Source organism: Corvus moneduloides, chromosome 2, assembly GCF_009650955.1.
Source record: "Corvus moneduloides isolate bCorMon1 chromosome 2, bCorMon1.pri, whole genome shotgun sequence".
Classification (NCBI taxonomy): Eukaryota; Metazoa; Chordata; class Aves; order Passeriformes; family Corvidae; genus Corvus; species Corvus moneduloides.
In genome coordinates, this window is record NC_045477.1 from 32,470,885 (window position 1) to 32,496,572 (window position 25,688).

Sequence of the window (25,688 nt, forward strand, 5' to 3'; positions counted from 1 at the left end):
ATGGTGGAAAATGCATATCCAGTAGAAATAGTCAGATTTCTACTTTTCCAGAGTATGGTTTCACATTTGTGGGAGCACCCTAGCTTGTCCTTGAGCCCTGCTGCTTGGGGAAGGTCTCTCATATTAGACACACATGCACCAGATGACAGCTGGCCAAAAGTAGGTGCTATTTTTTTCATTCAGTTGACTTTACAGCCAATAGTGAACAGAGAGGAGACAATCAAATGCAAGGTGAATAATGGGACCGGACAACATTTTCATGTATAGCTCAGAGAAGAAACTGTTTGATGGCAGGAGAAAATAACTCTGGTTCGGCTGCTTACGGATCTGCAGCTGACAACACTCAAACTACATAAAGCATTCATGAACTTCACACCTTTTTAATTGACCAAACAAGATTAAAGCTTTCAGACAGAGTGGACAGAAAAGATTGCTTGGGGCTCACACCTCTGTCCAACCCTAGGGCCTTGCTTGGGAAGCACAATGCACACTTGTGGCAAAGTAATCCATTTAACATGACTGCAAAGTGGTTTGAGAGACTGTCCTCTACAGTCCCATGGTAAGAGGAGGCAAATAAAATTGTCGTAAGTTATAAATGCTAGGAAGCAGTATCTCCCCAGAGACCTTGCTCTTCTCTTCTAGTTTTGACTTATGTGTAAGGCCATGGGTTTTTAAACCATCCCTTGTGGAGTACTTAAAAACATCTTTTGGTTTTCCTTGCGTGTTTGAGTCACTGATGGCGAATTCCACCTTCCTCTGAAACATGCCACACTCAGCATCATCAGGCACATCAATGTGCAGCATGACCGATGTTCCCCAGTAACAGCAGCTCATAAATTACGAAAAATGACTGCTACAATTAACTGAAAATCAAATTTATTTGCAATAAACAGCAGCAGATGCATTGATTTTCATATTCTATGTTCACTGTTGCCTTTTAAGCTGGAAGAACTCAAGTCAATAAAAGGAAGATAATAAATATCCAAGACTTTTTAATTCAGATCTGGTCTATTTTCTCCTGTGCTGACTTGCACATTTGCTGACACTCACTCTAGCTAAAACCATTTAAATGCTGACTTGTTTATTTACTGAATTTATTTGGTCAATTTGAAATGTTTCCCTCCTCTGCCTTCCAAACCAATGCAGGAGAGAAATTCACTTTGCCTTGTTGATGTCAAGCAGGCTAATAAGGCTTGGTTTCGGTTGGCCTGAAGCCAAGCAGCATCACAAAGTGAGGTCCATTCATGGCTTGCTGCCAGTGGAAAATGTGGCACAGAAAGTCTGGGATTTTTGTTAACACTCTTCAGGCCAGTTTTGGGACCCTCAGGATAAAGTGGGAGAAAGCTTTAAATTAAGCCATCTGTGATGGTTATATCAGAATCAGGACTGGTGCTCTGACGTGGTTAATCTTAACTTCTCAATTAATTTCAGCAACTTAGACCAGTCATTTTTACTATTTCCTAGTACCCTCCAAAATTTTCCTAGGGAAGTATGAACTTGTGTATAGAAAATTTACACTCCCTGTCAATAGACTGGGTTTTCAAGAAAAGTAATCTTCTGTGGGCTTCTTAGAAGTCTGCAGACCTGCATGGCCTCATGGACCTCCAAGTTGAAAACCGCTGACCTGGACTAATTCACATCTATCCTGCATGGTGAATAAATTGTATGAAGTAAGCAAATGCAATGACCTAAAAAGTTTCCTTTTCTTTATAATGTCATACATTCCTTAGAGGGGATGAAGTACTTCAGAGTTGCTAAGAGGGAAACTGCTTTTATGATGTCACAGTATTACTTACAACAACTATTGGCCTTTTTGTTGATTATTGCCTGTTGCAGCTATCCTGAAACTCAAACACCAAAGCCATATGGACAAAAATACTTCTGCAAATCATTTTGCTTGTGTGTGCCTTGAAGATGAGTCTTGCACCAAAACCACAAGTGCATGATTTTTGAGGAGTGAAATTAAGCAGCCCCCAAGTTTAATGAGTGCAATTATATGCCTTTGGTTTGGGGAATCAGCTTCTCTACATTGCAGAGGATGTGCTCAGAGTACTCTGGGTCGGCTAATTTATGTTCATTTTCTGGAATGCAGCCTACTCTATTTGACTCACTTTGCCATTTTATACTTTCCTTGTAGGACTTCTAAAAACAATTTATGTGAAGTCCTGGTTGGAATCTGAACTATATCTCAACAAAAAAATGAAGATGAGTCTTCTAGTAGGGGTCAGAAATCTATCTCATGTAGGCAACAACAGCAGTGAAAATATAACTGTGCTGACTTCAGGGTAGCAATAAAAAAGAGAATATCTGGAATCTGTTAGAACTGTGGAGTCCATGATGACTCTTGAAATTCCTCATCTTCACAGATACTGTGACCCAGATTCAATAAATGTGCTCCTTTAAGTCCTGAAGTGGTTCCTAACTCCTCTAATATTGGAGCATGTCCCCAAGGCAAACCAAAAGGCCATGTGCAATGCCAAGAGGCTTCATCCCATCTGGAGCTCAGTTGCCTCCTTTCTTCCAGGGTTCTTGGGTTTTGCTGGAGACCAGATGGATAGTGTGGACAGTGACACTCTCCCCTCATTGCCTTCTGCCTCAGCATGACAGAGCAGACACATGGCATGGTGAAAGGTCTCCTGAGCAGGCAGGAACTTTCCATGCCACGTCAGTACTGTACTGCACATGCACAAGGGGTCTAGTCTCATGGTGGGAAGAGGCGAAGTGCTGCTGGAGACAGAATGACTAAGACATAGAAAATGTGTAAATGCTAATGAACATGGGGTATGGGTATGCCACTTAAAGACACTGGGCTGCACACAGTGTCTGTGCAATACAGTGAAAATGATCCCTGCTGCTCTCCTTAAATCTTGCTTTTGTCCTTGGAGTCTTTCAATGGTAGCCTCCCACCCAGCTCCAGCTCTCAGCTGATTCCCTCAGGCTGCTTACAGCTGCATCTGCTGAAAAGCACCCACCTGCTCGGCAGAACTCATCAGCCTCCTGGTGCACCATGTCTTTGACCCGATTGCTGTAGGTCAGCCTGGAGTCTTGATCATAAGCCTTCAGGGTCTCGCTGGAGCTGTAGGACTTCTGGGGTGCCTTGCTGTCCTCACTCTCGGCTGAAGAGCTGGTGTAGCGGCGCTCAGTGTCGCGGCGCCGAGTCAAAGATCGATACGGTTTCCTTTCTTTTACATCCATGGCACCCTTGTCTGAGTACTCAACATTAAAATAATGACGTCCGTGTGATGGTCAGATTGCAATAACCTGAAAGAGAGAATAAAAAAATTCATGCCTTTGGTCATTCAACGGCTAATTAGCCTTCTTTGTACATTCTTGCACTGAAGAAAAGGGATGTTACTTAATGGATTGCAGAAAAACCTTCTTAGAACAATTACCAATAAAAAGGAAGTCTCAATTACATGTAACTCATTTAATAATTGCCACTGCTAACAGGACACATACACGCAGCAACCTGCATCTGTCTGAACTGGGCATGCACTTGAGAATTTGAAACTGATTGTGATATTGTGGGTCTTCTTTCCATGGGAAGTGATTCAGGCACCTCCAGGACGCACGTATTCATCAGTCACCTAATCTCTGGGACATCAGGTAACACTGAAATGCCTCTGTTTGGGCAACTGGAGGACTTTGGAAAAATGCTGTCCTGCAGTTAAAAAGTGTTTTCATAGATCATTAGGTTAGAACATATGAAAAAAAGACTGAGACAGTGTAAGAAGGCAAGTGGGAAGGGAGATGGAGAAAGGAAGAATGAAGGAGTGAAATATGGATGGAAATTGAATAAAAACGTCTTCCTTTTCAGAGGGGTCATCTTAAGTCAGCTGGAAATATATTAGAACTTAAGCAGAGCTGAGAAAGTGTAAATAAATGATAGTGTTCTGCTTCATGTAACAACATGGCCTGGGATTTATTTCTGTGGAAAACCAATGTATATGTGCACTGCTATGCAAGCATACATATCTGCACACAGAGAAAGCAGATATCAGGAATAAAACGTATTAAAAGTATTTTTGTCAAAATAATTAATAAATGGTATTTTTATTTCAAGTTTATTAAATGTGGCAGAAGTCACAGAAAAAATAAAGGCAGTGGCCTGCATTGTGATGATAAAATATATTTTTAAATATCTAAACTGGGTTAGTAGGAAAAATAATAAAATCCACAAACCAAATATGGAAGATCTCTAATTGTGGGCTGAGCTTCTCAGAAACCGAGTCCTCTTGACTGCTAAAGAACAGAAGTCGAGTCTCTAAACGCCACCCCAGGATACTGTTGTTTACCATCAGCATTTAAAAAACAGAAAGCAAAAGGTTCAGAAAGAACCTATCAGTTCTTGGTCTTTTTCATAGCAAATACATATGGAAATGTATGGGAGAGACTGAATCACATTCTGTTGGCATTTCTTTCTTGAAAGGCTAAACCCTGAATGTACTAATGAAATGTTACTCCTCCATGACTCAGACCCTGGCCTTGCTTCAGATGCTGTGCCCTGGATTTCAGAGAGTAACAGAATGCTAGAATAGTTGGGGTTGGAAGGAACCTTGAAATCCCCTGCCATGGGCAGGGACACATTCCACCAGACCAGATTGCTCCAAGCCCCATCCAATCAGGCCTTGAACACTTCCAGGGATGGGGCATCCACAGCTTCTCTGGGGAACCTGTGCCACTGCCTCACCACCCTCACAGTAAAGAATTTATTCCAGATATCTAATCTACACCTGCCCTCACACAGCTGTGGTGCAGTAGTTGAGGATGGATGTGCTGTGAGCTTTGTAGGTCAGTTTAAAGGGATGTGATGTAACGCAGCATTTGTGGGTTATAAAACTCAGTGTGTGAAGGATGGAAGACTCTCAGCACAGGTTCTGATAACCTACAAATCATAATACTAATACTGAAGCTGGAAGCCAACATTTTATTATTAATTCCATACTTGAAAAGCTGTAAGGCACAAGCACAACTAAAAACTACTGCAGTTGAAGAGAGACTGCAGGAGGAAGCAAGAACTGCAGGAGGGCTGTGAGATAAACTGGCAGCTGGGCAAAGAAGAGCAGGATTACACTCTTGGGACTCTTGTGGGGTTAAACCATGACACACTCATATTTCTGCAATTCTGATTGTGCTAAAACTGCTCACTGGGTTTTGTCCCTTTAGCTTCCAAAACCAACTTCCAATGACAGAGCCCAGTTCCAACATCTTATATGGTTTCTGTTGCATTCTTCCTGGAAATTAAGATACTACTATAATAAAAAAAAAAAATCCATTGTCTCCCAGTCTATTCCAGAGATGGTGGCAGACCAGAAAGTTCATATTTTCTGTTTGTCAGCAGAATGCATAGAAAGTATTGAACACTAAGGGAGGATGGGGAGAGGGGAAAGGAGGAGTGTCTTATAACGAGTTTTACCTAAGTCATCCGCAGGGATTTGAGCCCCACTTTGATTTTAAACGTGTTTTTAAATCCACTGAACTCTCTGACTTTAATTCATTCATGTAAATGCAATACAGTGAATGCAAATAGGATTACTCATCGGCCAAAACTGACACATGTTAAATGTATTGCAGAGTAAGGGTACAAAACTAGGCCTGAACATAGAAGCAATAGTGAAGGAGATTGTGTTGTGCTAAGGAACAACAGCAGCATGTAAGAGATCTACCAAATACTGGTAGATAGGTTTTTTTGCATTGAATCAAACATATTGGTGCTTTCACACTGAAAAGAGATAAAAGAAATAGAGCATCTGATTGCCTTTCAGTGCACTGTCATCTCCCATTTTTTTTAAAAAAAGCTTTTTTTGGCTTGAGAAATTGTGACTTTTTTTGCACTTGTTATTGAATCTGTTTGCCTCCTTTATAGCATCCCTGTTCGAAAACATTAGAAGGAGCAGGTTTGTTATACTTTTGAATAAAACACCTTACAACAGACTCCTTCACAAAAGCCCTGTATTGAGAACTGCTGTAACTAACACTGAAATTGTGGTTTATTGTTATGGTGGATGGAGATAGCAGAATGTGAGTGAGAAGTGGTTACTCGCTAAGAAGGAAATGAAGAAAGGTGGCTTCTATCTGCTCCTGAGCATTGTAACAATTCCTGCCTAGGGCTGGTCATTTAAAATGCTCTAGCGGGAGAGGCACATGTGCCAAGAAAACCTTTCTGCACTGCTGGAGCCACAAGGTACAAACAGGGTCTGTAATTACCATTAGTAACCTTGCAACTTAGGAAATGACAAAAAAACATGAGGAAATTGACTGAATTCCCACCAGATGAAGGGTTTTCTTTTTGTAAGGAAAGGTGCTGAAAAACTGAAAATTCTCCTACAGTTCATCAAAAATAGCCCTGTAAATTTGCACTATCCATATGCACATTCCTCTGTAACAGTGTTTCTATTCCCAACTCATTCATGTCTTTATAAATTTAACTCTTCCCAACTTTTTATTTCTCTCTCCTTCACAACTTGGCTTGACTTTCCAAATAGAAAGGTTACCTCCGTAAAACATAATGAAGATTTTTTTAAGAGTTATTTCTAAAGACCGAACTGTTGCATTTACCTGACTTAAGTAAGTTTCCAGCACCTCTCCATGGACATGCAGTTCTTGTCATCTCAGTTTTATGACCCAATTCCCAGATGGTTTAGATACCTTACTTTCAGTGGAGTTGTGTTGTCAGAGAGTTTGCCTCATAGTTTTTCTGAGATAGATAATTATTTTTTATCTGCTACTCCTTGTGTCTAGATTTTACTTTTGCTATGATTTCATCAGTGCCATCAACACCTCACATTTTTCCTGACTTCTCTTGCACATGACGAATACAAAGAATCACACTCATCTCAGTTACATACTCAACCACCAGTTTCTTTCCATCTTTAGCTCATGATTGCTCCTCATAATTTTAAAAGCTTCCATAAACTTGCTGGACCGGATGTAAAAAACCAAGCTTTCTAAAATGGACCTTTCCATCTCTGTGTTCCTTTTCCCTCCATAAAAGCACAAAACCCCCTTGCTCTGAATCATTTATATTTGGAAAGGGCTTTCTTGTCCTATAATGCAATGTTGTTTCTAGTTCTGTTTGATTCTTTCATCATACTGCTGTCTGCATAACATAAAATTTCACCTTTTTTTTTATTTTGAGGCCAATTAGTTGCAATAGCCATTCTTATTTTTGGCAGTCCTCTGTGTATGCAATCCCAGCTGGACCACAAACTGGTCTGGACTACAATTCACAGCAGAAACATCCTTCTGTCTTTACTTATTCTACTCAGAAAAATCCCACTGAGCCCAGAAAGGGTTACTTACTCATAAAAGCCTATAAAATCAGGTTCTTTGATATAGTTATATTTTTCAGAGGCGTGGGACTCTTCTCACATCCTTGCCTACATGTCAGGGAGCAGAACAAAAAAATCAGCTTTCTGGTTCTGGTGCAGTAGTACAGCAAACACAATGCTTATTTGCAGCTCTTTTTATTTTGATTTGCTTTGGTTGGCTCCCAAATAATCCTTTTTATGATGTTTTATCCTTTATACCTCTCCTCCTCATTCTCAGTTCTGTTGGTTTTTGTTGCTCTTTGGAGCTTTGATTAACCACACCGGCTTTGTGCTGCAGAATTGCACTCAATGAATGGCAAGGGGGATGATTTATTTTCTGAGTCACTGCTCAAAAGACAAACTTGCATCAATCAAAAACCAGACAAGGGAGTGTGACACCACAAAGTGATATGCTAGGAGGTGCTCACAGCAAAAAGGACAGGTGGTCTTTGATAGCTGACTTACGTTGCAGGTCACTAATCACAGAGATTAGCAGCAAGGTGATAGACAGTGCCTGTTCTGGGAGGCAGCATGTCATATCATCCAATTTTCTGTCAAAATGTGAGGTTTTAAACAGTAGAGATAGCTTTATGTACTTCCCATATACTTATGGCAACAGGATGATGAGAGAGCAGGAAGAGTGAAATATCTTGACTGCAGGAAAACATGAGCATGAGCTCTGGTGGGTTGATTCCACCTCCAGCTTTGTGCTGAAGGAAGAAAAAGGACTACTGCTCACGGTCATTTGTTTTCCTCTGCAAAACTGCCTATGCAGAAATGGCATCATCTTACTTGCTAGGGCATGCTTTTTGTCTTCTTGAACTCGACCTCATTTCGCTGCTTAGGGCAATATTTTTCCCTATTTTTCATTGCTGCTGCCCTTTGTAGAATGAGCACAGCCATAGGATGCTGAGCAGCAAGCTTAATTTTATATTCCCTCCTTTGGGCTCCACAAATCGAATCATTAACTAAGACCTAAAGCTGGTAAGAAGTGAGCAAGTATCCTTTCCTTCACTTTATAGAGGAAGAGATGAGCCACAGGAAGTCAAAGTGAATTGCTTAAGGTGGTACAAGAAGAAAACAACACAACTGAGGGCAGCAGCTTGATCTCCAAGGCTGTCTGATATTGAGTCCTGGATTTTTTTGAGAAGCAAGTCACATAAGCATAGTAGAATAATTAATGCATGCCTGAAATCTTTGCTGGAGAACAGTAGCAAGAACCTAAGGTATTATTAACAAGATGCTCTTTCATGTTTGATAGTGTCCTTCAGCCAGAAGGACTGTGGAGCATGGACAATTGCAGTTGTGTCTGACCAGTGAAATCCCATGGTGAATGACGAAAACCCCATCAGAGTCAAAAGTGAGACAGATTTTCACCTTGTATATTAATCTTCTCAAAGACACTAACAGATACTGGGGGCAGACCAGCAATGTTATTTGGGAAATTAGCTCCAACTCAGGATCCTAAGCTGCAAACAAAGAAGCTGTGAGTTCAGGTGATTAAATGACTTTGTGTCTGTGCTTCATAATATCCCACACCAATTTAAGTCATCACCTGGTATTTTACATCATATTTGAAAGAATGCAGTCCACTGTGACAGTCCCGCCACACTTCCATGAGGATACAAATGCCTGGTTGAAGGCTCCTTATTCTGTTTTCATAGGCTCACGGAAAGGCTTGGGTTGGAGGCAACTTTAAAGATCACCTAGTTCCAACCCCCCTGCCATAGGCAGGGATGCCATGCACTAGTTCAGGTTGTTTAGAGCCCCATCCAGCATGACCTTGAAAAGACCTGGCCTTCTTTACAAAATATGTTGAACTTGAGAAATCTTATTTGGTCATTTTCATTTGTCAAGAATTGTCTGAGATATTGCCTCCCATTCCACCTCATCTAAAGCACGAACCTGGCATAAATGTAGTGGTGAATGCTCTGATGCATTCAGCAAATACTTAGGCATGTAGTCAGGGGTTGTTCAAATCAAATTTGTATTGCCTGGTGATCAGAGTCAGCAATGATCTGATCTTAGCAAATACACTACTGTGGCTTAAACAGTGTGATGCCATTTACCAGGTTTCTGGGAGATTCTTCTATAACATAAAGGATTCCTGTGTTTTTTATTAAACTTTAAGCTTCAGATTTATAGCAGAGGTTCAAATCCCTTGAGGTCTTTGTAGGAAATAAATTAAGCTATAGGTATAACATCCTCACATTTTTGGCAAAGACTTAGGAAAGAAGCAGGCACAAGAGAGGAGAATGAAGAGTTGAATTAATACTGCTTGGCATCAACCCAGTACTCAAAGAAAGTAACAAAACCTCCCTTTTCTGGTCTCAACCACTAAGCCTTTCTTTTACTGGTAAGGGACTTGCTAGGCAGTTGGTAATGCCTTGTCCAAAAGATGTGTTTTGTGACCTTTTCATGAATAAATCTAAAACTGCATTAGCTGGAGGCCTAGGAAAGCTTGAAACAGTAGTGGTAGGAAAACATGAAGGAGGCTGGAATGCAATTATCTCAATTATTTCTAGTTTGCAACCCCCTAAGTCTTCTGTCATGGGCTGGAGCCTTTAACCTGTGCTAGCAGAAGATTTTAGGGCCCAAAGTTAAAAATTCTTTTGAATAATTTTTGACAAGTATAAGTAGTTTGCAGTTGCAGTCATCAGAACACTACTCTGGCTTATGCCAAAATGGGAATTACTTTGGAAAAAATCTTAGCTTTATATTGAAATTCTCATTATGAGTCTATTAGCTATTCTTGGATGAAGTGGGTTTTCCTCAGAACCTCAGTTTAATAGACAATACATAAAGGCATTTAAATAATAAATGCCAAAAGGGACAGCCTGACCATGTACACTGTTTTATGTTCAGCCTGCAAATTTTTCCTAACTCTCTATGTCAGACTCAAGGTTTGGGTGTATGATGTGCCACACATCCAAACCCCATGTGAAACCAGCCCATTTATCAGCAAATCTCAGAGTGACAAAGAACTGGTGACATAAAATGCAGGTAGTCACTGAAAGCATTCCCATTCTTTCTCCATCACCCACCTTTTGCTAATTTGGGCTCTTACCTGGGATACAGGAAGCTAAAATTTGTGTCCTTAATCTAAGTCAGACAGGTTGAAGTTTTGAATGTGTCTCAAGCATCCTAGGTGAAAGCTCTTGGTGCAGCCTTTTTCAATCCATTTGGGAGAACTTTTCCTTTTTCTTCCAGAAAAGAAAAACATAGCCTGGGTTTTGGTTTTTGCTTGCTTCGTTTCTTGTCTTTTTTTTTTTTTTTTTAACAAAAAAAATTTATTTGATAGTTTCTAGTCATAGAACTGTGGAATGGATTCTATGACAACAAAGAAGGTGGCTTTGCATTGCAAGGGACCTTAAAGATCACCTAGTTTTAGTTTCCTGCCATGGACAGGGACACCTTTCACTAGACCAGGTTGCTCAAAACCCTTTCCAAACTGTCTGTGAACACTTGCAGGGATGGGGGCATCTATAGTTCCCCTGGGCACCCTGTGCCAGTGTCTCATCTCTTAGACAATAAGAAAAGGCTGGTACAGGGCTCACTTCAGGATGTTAAGCCTTGTACCCACTCCTGGGTAAGCTTTGTGTCTAATTCTCAGTGTTCTGTTGTGGTCTACAGGAGGCTTTTGTAATTATGTTGTGACCCATATGAAAATGTAGCAAGAATCCCAAGACAATTTCCATGCACACCTTGTGCCACTCAACCTTTTTATTCCACAATTAGGTATGTGAAGTCCCATGCTTAAATACACTAGCTCTGTATCCCTGCTTCTGTGTCAATAAATTGAACAAGGAAACTATCCATCTGTATTACCCCTGCATGGATTGGATGCAGTCAGTTTGGAAGAGAAGAAGTGGACAGTAGTTGTGAATGGTGATTTAAGAATCAAGGTTGGTCCTTCCTCTCTATGCACTTCAGCAAATTTCTTTGCAGGCCCACTGGGTTTGACAGTCCCTCACGAACCTGTCCTCTGAGAGTTTGCCTAATCCCATTTCACTCTTAAATACTTTGGGCCTTTGCAACATCCTGTATGCAGTCCCCCAGTGTGATTGTAGAAGAAGTGCTTGTCTCATTTAAAGTCACTGTCTACAGTTGTGTCTTCCATGAGAATATTCATGAGCCCTCAGCCTTTTCCATAAGAAAAGAGGCCTTGGACTCACACTCACTCTCAGATGTATCTTTTTGCTATTACACATTATTTCTGAAAAGAGCTGACTGGAGGCTGGGACTCTTTTAGGAAAGAAAGCATGTCTGCCTTTTCTGCCTGCAGCCACCACCCCGTATCCATATTCCTCAGTAAACACATCACGTCTGTGTGCACCTGCGGTTTGAAACAGAGTTCAGAGCATCTTCTGTTCCACGCCTTTCAGATACAGCCTGGGGTCTGAGCAGCTCACAGGGTGACAGCTTGAATTGAAGGACACCTGTAGTGCAAAACTTGCAAGATCTGAATTTGTCCTCCTTTTTCTCATTGGCTTGACTGTGAAAACAATAGAGTAATAGTTTTGGCCAGCACTGGCTTTCAACACTGCCATTGAATAGCAGGGAATGCCATAGAGTCAACTGAATTTGGAGGAATATACTCAGAATTATGCTCAAAAAGTATTGCTAGGGACAGATTTTATTTTGTATATGTATGTTTATTAAGACTAATTATATAGACACTCCACAGAAAAAATATTATGGAAAACTTCCTGCAGCAGAGGGTAGCTCTCACCTAATCAGGCAGGACTCCCAGCACAGGAAAAATATATTATCCCTCTTCCGCAGGCAAAGGCAACTACCTTATCCAGTTACTTGAATTCAAGTAACTAACATAGAAAACTCCTGAAGGATTACTAGCAAGGCCAACCCGTCCTTGTCTTACTACAATATCATGTGTAAAAATGTCCCTGCTCTTGTCACAGATGTTGTGGTACTGGGTAATCTCTCCTTGCCTTCCTTCAGCAGGGGGAGAAACCAACCTGTTTTCCTGTTCTGATAAAATTCCCTGGAGGGTTGAACTTCAAACAAACTTTATTAAAATACGAATTATCTGTAAAAAAGACTGCAAGGGCCCATTAATTTATTTATTTTAGGACTTCTCTGTGAGATAATCAGAGTGCATTGAGAGATGCTAGGGATTGATTAATCAGTGTAACCCCTACTGTGTCCAGAGCTTCACTTTCAATGACAATAAGCTTATGCAGTAGGAAGTGTATTTTTCTTAGGTAAAATGCCTACGGGGAAAAAAATAGAGAGGTAAAAATAGTAAATTAGAAATAGAAAGTGCTTGGGTTTTTTTCTGAAACAAAGGGCCCCTTCACTGGAATAACAAGGAGGGGTATCACCTCCAAGAAGAGATTTAAAGCACATGCAAGAGGATTTAAACCTGATTGCTGGGTTGCAGCTTAGCACTGCATGTACAGGGTTATGGAGAAAAAGGCTCTAGGGAGACCTTACAGCACCTTCCCGTGCTCAAAGAGTCTACAAGAGAGCTGGAGAGGGTAATTTGAGAAGGGCATGGAGTGACAGGACAAGGGGGAATGACTTCGGACTGACGGAGGGTAGGATTAGATTAGGTATTAGAGATAAATTCTTCCCTCTGAGGGTGGTGAGGCACTAGCACGGATTGCCGGAGCAGCCATGCATGCCCTATCCCTGGCAGTGTTCAAGGCTAGGCTGGGGCTTTGAGACACCTGGTTCAGTGGAAGATGTCCCTGGTCATTAGATGATCTTTAAGGTCCCTTCCAACCCCAACCCTTCAATGATTCTATGATTCAATGACCTTCCAAACCAGACATCAATACACTCTTCCAGATGTACAAATGCACTGAAAGGTGCATTAAGGAGGGATCTTAATAAGGTAATGATAACTGATACTATTGCTCAGGTGAAAATATCAAGCATTGCATTTATTCTATTCTTGCAAAATGCTGCTTTTCTACTTGTCCAAAGATGCCAGAGTAACAGCAGGGCTTATTTTTACTTTTCTTTTTTCTTTTTAACACATGGCAAAACCTCATATTTCTTACTGATTTAGCCTTCAAGGAAGTACATTTTTGTCTCTCCTACATTATAGGCAGAACAGATTGGCAGAAAGGAGGTGACCTGACCAAATAATACAGGAAGTCAATGGCACAGACTACACAAACCCCAGCTCCTGATTGCACTTCAGAAGTCTATTTACTGGAGCTCTTGGATTCTGTGCCAGTATTCATGAAAGCCAATCATCTTTCAGTTGATAAAAGGTAAGAGATTAAGTCGTTTATCCAAGTCCAAACTGAAAAATAAATTCTTCATTGTTGGTATTAAGACAACTAGCTTAGCGACTAAGAGAAGAATCTTCTAGTTTGCCACAGGAAAATGTCTTGTATTTGACTTTCCGTGGCAAAACAGAATGACTTATTAAATCTTTCTTATAAGAACAAGTTTTTATAACACTTAACAAAATGAGGGGAAAGGCCCATTCATTTGCTGAAGAAAAGCTTTGCTGCCATGCTTAGGAATCCAGCTTAACGAATATTCAGCAAAAAGACACTGTGGGAAGAAAAGGAAAAAGCAAATGAAGGAGATGGGGAGGGGAGAAAGCAATTGAAGATGTAAATGGCTCTCCTTAGTCATACCTTTAATGACTAGCTAGACCAAAGATTAGAAGTAATTGAACCAGCTCTCAGTCAACAAAAGATGCAAATAGATTGCAAAACAGAGTGGGATTACATTAGTTTACACTAAACCAAGAGTAATTAGTGTTTGCACAGTGCTTAAAAGCCGAAAGTGCTATATAAATGTTAATTATTACTATTTGTTTCAAATAGATGCAACACACACAATCTTTTGCATGCCTTAGGAAGTAAAAGACAATAAAGCCAAACTCAGTAACAGGCTCCATCATTTGGCTGAGGCCTATCAGATCACATTTGGGAAAACTCATGGAGTCTTTTTCAGTGGCTATCTCTGAATCATGAGTGTTTCATTTGAAGTCACAGATGACTGTCTATCTCTGTAAGGCCTATATTCTGGAAAATGATTTAAAAAAAAAAAAAAAGCCCACCCAAAGCACCAGTGTTGCCAGCTCCACCAATGTCAAAAGAACAGAGAATTTAGGAGATGGAGGCCATAGGTTTCAGCAGCAAGTAAACCATCTTCATTTTGGGCCATGCAACAGTGCCTGAGATGAAGAGACATGTCTACTGCTGAGAAGCAAGATTCTGGGAAACAGCACCAGCTTCTCTTATGCCCTGCTGTACCAGTAATTTATTGTGTGGTCCTGGACAAGGCATTTAACCTTTTGGGCTCATTTTATGAAAAACAGATATAACCATTCTCAGCTGTTTCACAGCCGAGTAAAAGGTCTTTTTTTTGATGCTTTTAAGCATGTCATTTCAATAAATAATTTATGAGACATATCACTATTAAGAAGATGTTCAAGAGAGTCTAAGAGTCTAAAAAGAAACTTATGAGGTGAGATCATACAGTTTCAGGATGGATTCTGGGCTATAACATGCTAATGATTTGCAAAGATTATTAGGCTCATTGGAATCGTGGACATAAAAGAACCCTAAAGTAAAATGCTTATCTACTTTTTTGCAATAAATTTTCTACCAATTTCCTTCCTACCCTGGCAAACTCTTTCAGAGAAGAATGATAAATAGCAGAGGTCCAACCATTTTGTAAGTTTTAAAAATTGCAAGGGATAATTCAATTACAAAAAGTAATTTGCATGAAAGAAATATTTTGCCAGGATATGAGCTAATAAAAACTTATATTTAAGCTCATGATTTTAAAGGCAGTATACAAATGTTAATTTATTAGCAATTATGTCTGTAAAGGAAGCAGTACAGATGGAGACAGAAGAGACAGCAACATCCTCAGTCATACACTCCTGAAGCCAAATGTCTCATTGTACATATCATTGCCCAAGTGAAGCTGGATCAATGCTTGCATCTGTTGGATGCAGAAATCTGCAGGAAATCCAATTGCCAAGAATCCTTTAAACATAAGCTTGTTTTCACCAGAGTTCAGGCTCCTGGGTTTGAAAATGTCAACCTCAGTAGAGGAATGGTTCCCCGTTTCAATGTTTCTGATGACAAACCCTGCTTGAGATGTTCCCTCCTGCTAGGGCTCAGCCATCCTGCTGCTTCCTGCCTCCCTGGGGATACTGATGCAGCTGTTCATAAAACCACACCATAAGCAGATCAGGAAAATCGTCTGGAAATTAAAAGAAAAAGAGCCCTTATCTGCCAAATACTTACCTTTTTATTTTTGTAGCCTACCCCAACTTTAATTGAGCTAGATTATTATCAATCTGGTTTTATAGGGGCATTTCACAATTAGATGCAGGGCTCAGCCAAGAGGCAATACACTGGGGTGCAAAGGAAAACAGATTGGGATACTCTTTTCTATCATCTACATTGGCAGATGGAGCTGTTTCCACTCCAGGTCATGCATGCTATAACTTGCCTGACCTAAAAATCTGTATTTCTAACCAGTTTTCAAGCAATAGAACTGGGGGTTTCTAATAACCCTTCTAGTACATCTTTTCCAGCTCTAGCCCCAACCATCCATGGGCAGGTGTACATTTTGTGACTCTGAGACATGGTATTGCTCCGTTTCTTGACAGGAGAGCTGCTGCTGCTTCATGGAAGCTGCCTCGCTGAAACCCCTTGATCCACGTCCACAGCTCATCTATTCCTCCTCCTTGCTTACAGAGCAAAGTTTCTCTGCCCTTAATTGGAATTTCTTTTGAGACTTGATTCTCTCTGCCACATCTTTACCACACTTTTCATGAGGAGTAGAAAACTGATGTAAGCAAACCACTTACATGCAGCCAGCATCTTTTTCCTCCCTTCACTTCCTTGTTTTTCTTTCCTTTTCTTCCCTTTATTTCCCCTCTCCTTTTATTTGTAGCAACTGTTGGTATCCCATGTAGGAAAAATGAATGTTAAAAAAACCCAACAACTTTCTTACTACTTTGTAGCTTTTTGCTTTGTAAATCATGCTGTGTATAAGCTATATCTCAAGATATTCCACAAATCACTAGTTTTCTCCCCATATTTCTGACCAATGAGGAGTGAATCTGTTGTGTCATCTTCTGACTGGCATTGAGTTTTACACCACCATGGCTTCTGCGAACTGTGCATCCGATCCAAAGTCCTTTAAATTACATGGAAGGATTTTCCATTCATTTCGCTCAGAGTAAAATGGGGCTTTATAAGCTCAGCTCTCTGCACAAAACCTTTTAACGTTCACTTTTATGGTACGGGCAGCACTGCATCATATTTCAGTCTCCAAAAGTGTTAGTGCTGAGGACAAAAAAGAATGAAATTAAGAAATTGGAGTCTTTTGAAAATCTCCTTCTCAGGGTGAGCCAAAATGAAACTATGAAGAAACATGTAAGAAAGCACATTGGCAATTTTTTCAGATGTAACCTGTGACCTTGCCCCCATGGACCCTTGAGGGGGCCTGGGTTTGATGGAGGAGGTTTTTCTCCAAAATTAGGCTCCATTCTGGCATAATAAGCATAGTGCCTTTTATAATTAAGTCATTTTAAAAATTTTCTTTCCATAATTATATGTAGCTAGGGTCTGGATCAGTCCAGCCTTCAAGCTGTCAATAAACACGTTTAGTGCCGAGTTGGGTCATTAGGCTTACAAACAGGTTGAACCTAAACACTGGGGTTTTTAAGCTGATTTCTTGGGTAGGTAAAGAGATATTTATATTTTCATTTAGTTTGAGTGATACCAGCACCTGCCACTCGCTCTAAACAGAGCAGTTAACCCATAACTCCCTCTGTCAACTCCTGTTGATGAAAAGCAAAGCAGATAAATTAATGGCTCCCCTGAGAGGAGAGAACCGAGAAGGCTCATGTAAACAAACACCTCACAAAATACAACTGTATTAATGGGAATGGAAATGAAAGAGAAAATGCCTCTCCCCATCCTTGATAGGCACAGCAGGCTGGAGGCAAACACCCACAATGAAGCTAAAGGTGGGGAACACACACCAGGCTTTTTGCAGCTCACTCAACTGCCATTAGTGCCAATGGAAATATTTCAGTGGCAGCTTCCTTGGAGCATCTGGCTTTGTAAATGTGACCCTTGCCCCTCTATGCTGGCATGGACACAAGGGCCTGCTGCTGGGAGTTGCACCCTGCAAACAGTAATTAAAAGTGAAAGGGGGTGAAATATGTGATTCTTTTAAAAATCTGGTTTGCTCTTAGGGAAATACAGAGGATGATCCATGCTCCTTGGCTTCTTCTCCCACCTGGCCTCAGTATCTTCAGCTGCTTTGTCTCAAATGTGCTGGGGGAATGGTGCTGTGATATAAACTGAAGAACATTCAACTACCTCCTCTGCGAAGAGATAATGTTAAGACACTTAGATATCATAAACCCATAGAATGGTTTGGGCTGGAAGGGACCTTAAAGATTATCCAGTTCCAGCCCCGCTGCCATGGGCAGGGACACCTTCCGCTAGAAGGTGATGGTGATGACAATCTTATAAAAAGCCAAATCTGCAGGTCAGTTGATTGGGCTCTAGTCAGGGAATAAATATAATCAAGAGAAATTTTTTTCTCCCATCTCTATGACCTTCCTCTCTCAAATATGTTTTTCCCAGTTTCCCTGCAATGGGAAACTGGATTTTAGTTTCTTTTCCTGTTACTGCTTTGGAGTAGTCCTTAGCACCACAAGGCTTGTGTACCTCACAGTCTTCCAAGGCCGACAAATGTTTGCACAGACAAAAATATTAAGGCAAAGACCTCTTCCCTATCTCACCCTGGCTGGCCATTTTTACCCATGCACATCTTCCTTGAGATAATACTAGCATCTGTGTGACTTGCATCTGGTATAAAATGCTTGCAGAAATGAAAATAAATCAGAAGTGGGGTTTTTTTGCAGACCAGGGATCCAGGGATCCAATCTGATTTCCACTGCTGCGTGGTGGGACTGGGTGTAGGGCAGCCGAAATCTGCTGCTAGCCAAAGCTACAGCCTGAGGAAGGATTTATGAAAGACGGTAATGCCGTGTTTAGGGTAAAGGCAGGTCCCATGTCTGTGTCATCCTGCTGTCCTATTCAAGATTGCACCGTAACTCCTGTCTGCCCTGCACACCCAGATGTTGCAACATCTGGACAGACGGTATGAAGATTTTTGCCAAACTGGAGGATCTTAAGTGCCTTTTTCCCTCCCTCATTCCTCAGCTACTCCTGGAATGTGGAGGAGAAGCCCATAGCTGAACTTTCTCAGCTAAGCTGAGCTTGTGTTACGCTACAAATGGTAATTTGAGGAAGGATGTGTGTAAGCAGGGATGAGTACAGCATCAAAGCAAGGAGCTGCAAGTGGCAATCTTATTCACAAGTGTTTTACCTCCTGCCCTGGCATTGTTTATTGCCTGTACGTTGGCTTGGACCAGAGCCAATGAGCAAACAACATTCTCTGTGTAATTATATGGTTAATGGGAACAAGCAGAGGTCCTACGTCCTAGATTTGGAGAGGATTGTTTCTTAAGTAGTTGCCTCTGAAGAAGAGCTGGGAAGGAACATGCCAAAGTCACATGCAGAAGTGACAATGGAAGGGCACCATTCATAGTAGGAGCATGTGGTCTAGGGGCTGTCGTCTGCAGCCAACTCTAATATCAGTCAGTGCCTGCTTTGGCACTTCCTCGGATGGTAAATCAGGAGCAAGAAGTTGCATCAAGTGCTCATCTTGCCCTGCTGAGGACCAGGCAGCTGCTGCTCTGAAAGCACATTATGTGATTGACGCCCAGGGGTGTGGCAAGAGGTGATCTGGCTGTACTTGTTGTGACATGGAGTATTTCCCTTCCAGACTGGTTTTCCACATCACCCTTGCTTCTAGAGGTTAATGGTCTTGTAAGGGCAGAAGCAATAAATAAATGTACCTAACCTGGAGACTCATTAGTGTAAAGCCTGGCATTACATACCTATTTATTAACTTTGCATAAACTGGGCTAGCATGAGGATGGAAGCATGAGCCTCCTTCCACCTTCCATTCCACTGTCTCTGCTGTGACAAGGGCAGAAGAGCAGCTGGGCTTGAGCATATTTTAAGCTCCTGATTTTATGCTGCTGTGCAGAGCTGCTCTCAACATGAGGGCTCGGCATAAATGTACAGGGAAGGGGCGATAGGATCACAGACAGACACTGTCAAGATCCTGGCCTAAGGCAAACATGCCTGTGGCTTTCTTACTTCATGCTTTTCAGCTCAAATTAGCTTATCTGTGTCAGAGGGGGCCGCTGTTCCATGGGGGAAGGAAGAGGGAAGGTGTAGATCACCTATCTGATACCAGAATTTTGGAAAAGAAGTAAATGCAGTGGGAAAGGGGCAGAGGCAGCGGCTGAGATCCCTACCTTGAGCCCAACGGTTTCTCCCATGGGACTGCAGAAAGAGAAGCACTCCAGGGAGAGTGCTTAAGCAGTGCATTAATTATGTCAATATTATTAACAGATCTCTCTCTGTCCCTTCCTTAGCTGACACCTCCCACCCTTTTTCTGCCCTGTGTTTATTATAAACTGGTATAAGAACTATAGCAGATTTCCAGTTGGCCCAGGGTTTTATATAGGCTGAAGCTGAAATTAAATCATTACACTAAGACATAAGAAATAGTCTCAGTAATTTGTAAGTTTGGAAAAAAATGTATCTAAAATTTACCCCCCCCCCCCCCCACAAACCCTCAAGCAAACGAACAAGCAGACAGCAACCAAAGCTGTAAATGTCTTTGATGGTTACATTTACTGCCAAACAGGAATGCTAATAACCTATTGGTCCTCAACCAGATTTTTGACCCATCTATTCTGGGAACTCAGCTCATCTGAAATCCAAGACACAAAGGAGATATCTACACTAGTAAATTAAATATTTTATTACCGTAAATAACTGTCTGGGGACTATACCCTGGAAGTGAGGCCAACTGGCATGGAGAAGCCTTCATCTATATAAAAAACCCTCCTAGGATCCAAAGCAGGGTGATGTAGTCTTCTGCATTTGGGACTGGTTCCTGGCCTATGCTGATGCCTTAGCTGTGCTCAAAAATTGTATGCCCAGGTCAAAACCTTGCTAGGAACCTCTATTAATTTCTGTTTAGCTGCTATTCAATAATATAAATAATAACTCCTTGGTATTGTTTCATTTACTAGCAGAAGCAGAGACAAAACTGCATCTTGCCAAACTGTAATGAAATAGGTACCTCCATATTTACAGTAGTTTTCAGATCCTTTTGTAAAAGAAAATGTTCTTCCTCTTATGATTATAAGTTAATTATGCAAGCCCTGAAGTAAGTGTGATATCCTGTTCTTAAACCCACTCTAGTATTGCTTTACATGCATTCCAGAGCTTGAAAGAGCTGCGTGTTGGTAGTCTCACAGCTGGCAGGCTCAAGTGTAACAATAATTGGGACCTTGGGTTTGTTTTTTTAAGGAAAACCCTGCTCCTTCCTCTTCCTCCAGAGATTGTTGAGAAGTGTAACTTTTCTCAGCATTGAATATAATTTCTTTCTTTCTTCCTTTTTTTTTCTTTCAAGAGAAAAAAAGCAAATTAAATGAAATTGGTATTTCATTAGAAACCCATTGATGGAGAAGATATCATTTAGAACAGGTTGTCTGGGAGTGAAGGCAACACCAGCCAGAGAGGAAATGCTGCCAGCTTGCCCTCCAAATTCTAATCTCTCATTTTTAGCTATTACGTGAAGCTCTGCAAATCACCAAACAATGTGAACAATAATGAAGGGGTGGTTAAGAAAGAAAGATGCCATTTGCAGGGGGATTACTGGACGTGAATGGTCTCTTTCCCAGCTCTTGGCAAAGAACGAATTGCAACTGCATTGTCGTCAAATCAAATATTCCTAAAGCACCCCTAGGGATTGCTTTGCAATTTTGTTAATATTTTAAAAGCATCCCTTGATCTTTCCCATGCCTGCCTGCAGCTATGATTTCATTTCGCTCTGAAACAGATGTCTTCTCTCTTTCTCTCTCTCCCTTCTCCCCTCTCTCCCTTCAAGTGTTCACCTTAATAAGGTACATTATGAACAATTGATTTTGAAGCCCATGAGCACGTGGAATCCAGCAGGAGACAGACCACGTTAATCCTGCCATATTTGGAGAAATGGCCTTTTTGCCAACACTGGTCAGACATGAGTCTTCTCAGAAAAAACACACAAGGAAAAAAAAACCACACAAGGAAACAAAAGCTTTCTCTCAGAGCCACAGGACAGAAAGGCAGAGTGATGACTGTTCAGAGCACCTTGGTGGCCTGATTCTGAAAGCCTGCCTCCGAGCTGAATTCCCAACATTATCTTGAACTACCTAGGAATTACACATTACAGAAGGGACAGACAGCAGGTTTTGCTGAGCTTGGAAAAGGGTTAATGATTTTAAACTAAAAAGAGATTTAAAAGAGGGTCAATTCAGACTAGATATATGCAAGAAGTCTCTTAAAATGAGTGTGGGGAGACACTGGCACAGGCTGCCCAGAGAGGTGGCAGACGCCCCATCCCCGAAAACATTAAACAGGTCTGACCAACCTGATCAAGTTGAAGATGTCCCTGATCTTGGCAGGGGGGTTGGACTAGATGGCCTTTAAAAGATCCCTTCCAAACTAAACCATTCTAGGCTTCGATGATTTTTTCAATGGAAACTGAGTAAGCTAGTACTGGAGTGGCATACCAACAAATGTATCAAAGCCTGGGCTCTTTGTACGTTTTTCTACGAAAAAACACTTACCAGAGCCCTAACCAGACCAAGGCCACCTACCCCAGCAGCATTTATCTTGCTGTTTATCTTCAGGATGGTTGACAGAGAGGTGGAGTCTCTCTGAAGGCCAGAGCTGTGACTTTGCTTGACACCTGCAAAGCACCATCCATCACGTGAATTAATTATGACTCACAAGATGATAGAAAGTGTGGCAAGGCAGGTCAAATGCCCTGGCCCTGGCTGAAGCACAGGCAGCTAAGTGGTGCTATTTGTAGCAATGACCCACACTCCTGCCTATCCATCACGATAAAAAGGACTGGCTTGTTTTCTGGCTAAGCCCTTTCTACTTATTTCCATTTGTTTTCAATAATTTTGTGGTTCTCAGATGTGGATATCACACCAAGGTAAACAGGAAGGTAGAATATTAAAGGACTAAGCACTCATTAGTAATAGACATTTACTTGTTGAGCTGTTTGTGACGAATAAAATGGTCTTAGTCATTAAACACGTCTATGAAATGAGCACAGATGTGTTGTGGAGCAGAACTCCAGTTGCAGCTGGGGAAGCAGAGGTAAAGAGGAAGAAAATTGAGAGACATGCCCACGTGGTGAAACACTGGATGCCTCAGCTGGCAGCAGAACCAGGGACTGAACAGAGATCTTCTGTTTCCCAGTCGAGACCGAGCCTAAGTCTTGTAGTTAGGCCAGTTTCAACTTTGAGATGTTTATGCTTTTCTGTCACTGCTGAGTAAGCATTATCCACTGGAGAGCATGTTTTCATCCCAAACTTGCAGGCTTAACAGCTAAAATTCCTCTTTTCTTCCCTTGCCTTGTCTTGTCTTTTTTCCTTCCTAGTTAAGTGTATTCAAATATGCAGATACTTCAATGAACTCAGGAGTGGATATTTCATGTGCTCCTTCTAAATACATCTAGTAAGCCATTTTCTTTAACTGTCTTTTAAATTAAACAGGGCTGGATTGTCAGACTTTTTTTTTTATCTGTATTGCTTTTCAGGCCTCATTTAATATGTAGACTCAAGACAAACTGTCAGATGTATGTTTTACTTCTCTAGAAAGATACCAGTTTGACAGCAGAGGACTGGGCAACTTTTGCAGTCAGAAGCAGCCTGATTCACAGAGTGAAATAACTTGCTATTTCAGATCAGATCAGCTTGAAAGACCATCCAAAGACAAACCTTGTCTCAGAGAGGCACCTGCACACGGTGACTGAGTGATGGGGATCTTCCAGGTGCGGTCCTCTTTCATGGTTCTCTTGGGTTAGACATTGTGGTCCCAGGACAATGTCTGGAGGTCCTTCCTGCAGGGCTCAAGTCTAAGCAGGAAACACTCTCATATCATCTCAGAAGAGGAGGTTATGCAGAGGCTGGCAGAGCCTGTTCATTTGGCAGCCACAGAGGGAGAAGACGACACACACCAGGGGAAGTTAAGAGGAAACCTTCAATGGGTGCCGTCTCCCTATAGCAACCACAGAGTCCTCCTCCGCAAATCAAGAGAACCAGCTTCCAGTACTATGAAAGGAGCAAACAGGATTTGAACATGCATGGGAGCTTAAAAAAAACAAGAGTGCTCCAGGATCTGAAATGTAAACAGGAGAAAATTTTGATGTAGGAGCTGTAAGAGGCAGTAAAGGTTGCCCAAATTAGGAAGAGACTGGCATGGTGGAAGAAGCACACAGCAGAACTGTGAGCTGTGTACCCGGAGCATTTGTTTCTTAAAGGCTCTAGCAGCTTGAGGCTGGCAAGCCCTGATAACCAATTGTGAGCTGGCTGATAAATGGGTCAGATGCATTCTGTCACGCTTGGCTGGGGATGCTGGCCATGAAACAGAGAGGGGGATTGGTGTGGAGTAGAAGGTCCATGTAGCCCATGCTGCTTGTGTCACTGTCCTATGAGTCATTGCTGGACATAAAAAATAGTACCTTGAAGAAGAGCCTGGAAAAAACCATGCAGTGAAGATAATCAGCTATGCCTGCTTCAGTGGGATGTTCCTCAAGCTGAACCACTGAAATGCATGTCAGAGTGATAGCAGGGTACTCATGTAATATTTCTATCTTCTTAATTATACCAGAAATATGACAGATACTTTTTTATTGCCTGAAAACAGTAACAGCAGCAGCAAAATCTAGTTTTTATCTGTTAGTTTAAGGTCAGAGGGAGGGTACACATATTCCAGAATTTGTTATGGGAACAAAGTGAAGGAGATTGTCAGGGTTTGTCATGGTGCACTAGAAGCTCTGAGGTAAGGAGAAGTCGGCTTAATCTGTCCAGAAAAGTTTGTTGCCTTGTCCCAAATCAGCAAATGTTGGACCTAGTCCAGCTCAATTAAGTCCCAAAGATCTCAGTGCAGGGCATGTAAATCCAGACTCTATTACTAATACAATTAAAATGGTTTCTATATGTCTCTATAGCTCAATACCCGCAAAGGACTGTCTGAAATTCTGCTTTTACCTTCCATACCTGTAAAACAGGAGGTAATTTTATTAGCAGACCAGAAACAAGCATTGTTCATTTCTGTATATGTGTTCCACAGTGCAGAGCATAGGCCATGGTTATTCTTTTTTCTTCAAGAATTATTTCACATCTTTCTCTCTCCCGAGGACAATCACACCTCTATAATTCTAGTGCTATTGCTTGTGGATGGATATGAGGTTGTGGCCCCATCCCTGGGCAGGGGGGTTGGAACTAGTTGATCTTTAAGGTCCCTTCCAGTCCTTTGAGGCTGAAGGGGAGAGAATACCAAAGTTGGGCTGATCTCAGCAGATGTCCCAGCTGCTTTGCTACTCCCCAATATTTTAAAAATAAACTGTGATGGGGTTTATTCCTACAGTCAAGCTACAGAACATGAAAAATCCTAGGAGTGGTGCTGTTGCTTTCTACATTTGATTTAAAGTGTTCCTAGGAGGACAGATGGGGATGATAGAGTGACCCCTTTATTTAATCATAGATTGGTGTCATCACTAACTCTTTACAGCTTGCTACCTTCTACCGCAGGGAAGTGTTTGTCTCTCTCTACACGACTGCTAAGAGCAGGCTTGAAGTGTTTCACATATCCCTAGGTGGTTACCAAAAGTATATCCATGTGGATATACTTATGTAAAGCTTAAAGAGAGTAAGTAAGAAGAACTGCTGTATTAAACATCTGCAATAAATGTATGCAGATTGGCAAGCAGTAAAAAACAAAGGGGTTATAAAAGTCCAGAGGAATCTGAAGGATTCAAGCTCAAGACAAAAAAAAGAATGGGTACCAGTGCTACTGTTTAATTCAGAAGAGAATTTGATTAAGAAAAAAAAATTTCTGATTAACACAATGAAATATTTTCCTAATGATCAGATCCCTTAGGGAAGTCAAATAAAATAAATAATAATAATAATAATAATAATAATAATAATAAAACATCTGAACCTGAAGTGACCTGAACATGAGAAAGAACTTCTTCACTGTGCAGGTGACCACACACTGGAACAGGCTGCCCAGAGAGGCTGTGGAGTCTCCCTCACTGGAGATATTCAAGAACCATCCAGATGCGATCCTGTGCCACGTGCTCTAGGATGACCCTGCTTGAGCAGGGAGGTTGGACCAGATGACCTACCCAGAGCTCCCTCCCAACCTGACCCATTCTGTGATTCTGTGACTCCCCAAAGCACTATAGAAACAGAGTGTT

General features: G+C 41.4%; 1 protein-coding gene across 5 annotated transcripts in view; it reads right to left on the reverse strand.

Moving 5' to 3' along the window:
* TENM4 (teneurin transmembrane protein 4) overlaps window positions 1-25,688 on the reverse strand; it is a 1,563,960-nt gene that overhangs the window by 344,429 nt on the left and 1,193,843 nt on the right. For all 5 annotated transcript variants that reach the window (XM_032099028.1, XM_032099031.1, XM_032099030.1 and 2 more), the window contains one exon: window positions 2,973-3,261. In XM_032099028.1, the coding sequence (XP_031954919.1) occupies window positions 2,973-3,195 (223 nt within the window). In that variant the 5' untranslated portion in view covers window positions 3,196-3,261. The remainder of the gene's footprint in view (window positions 1-2,972; window positions 3,262-25,688) is intronic.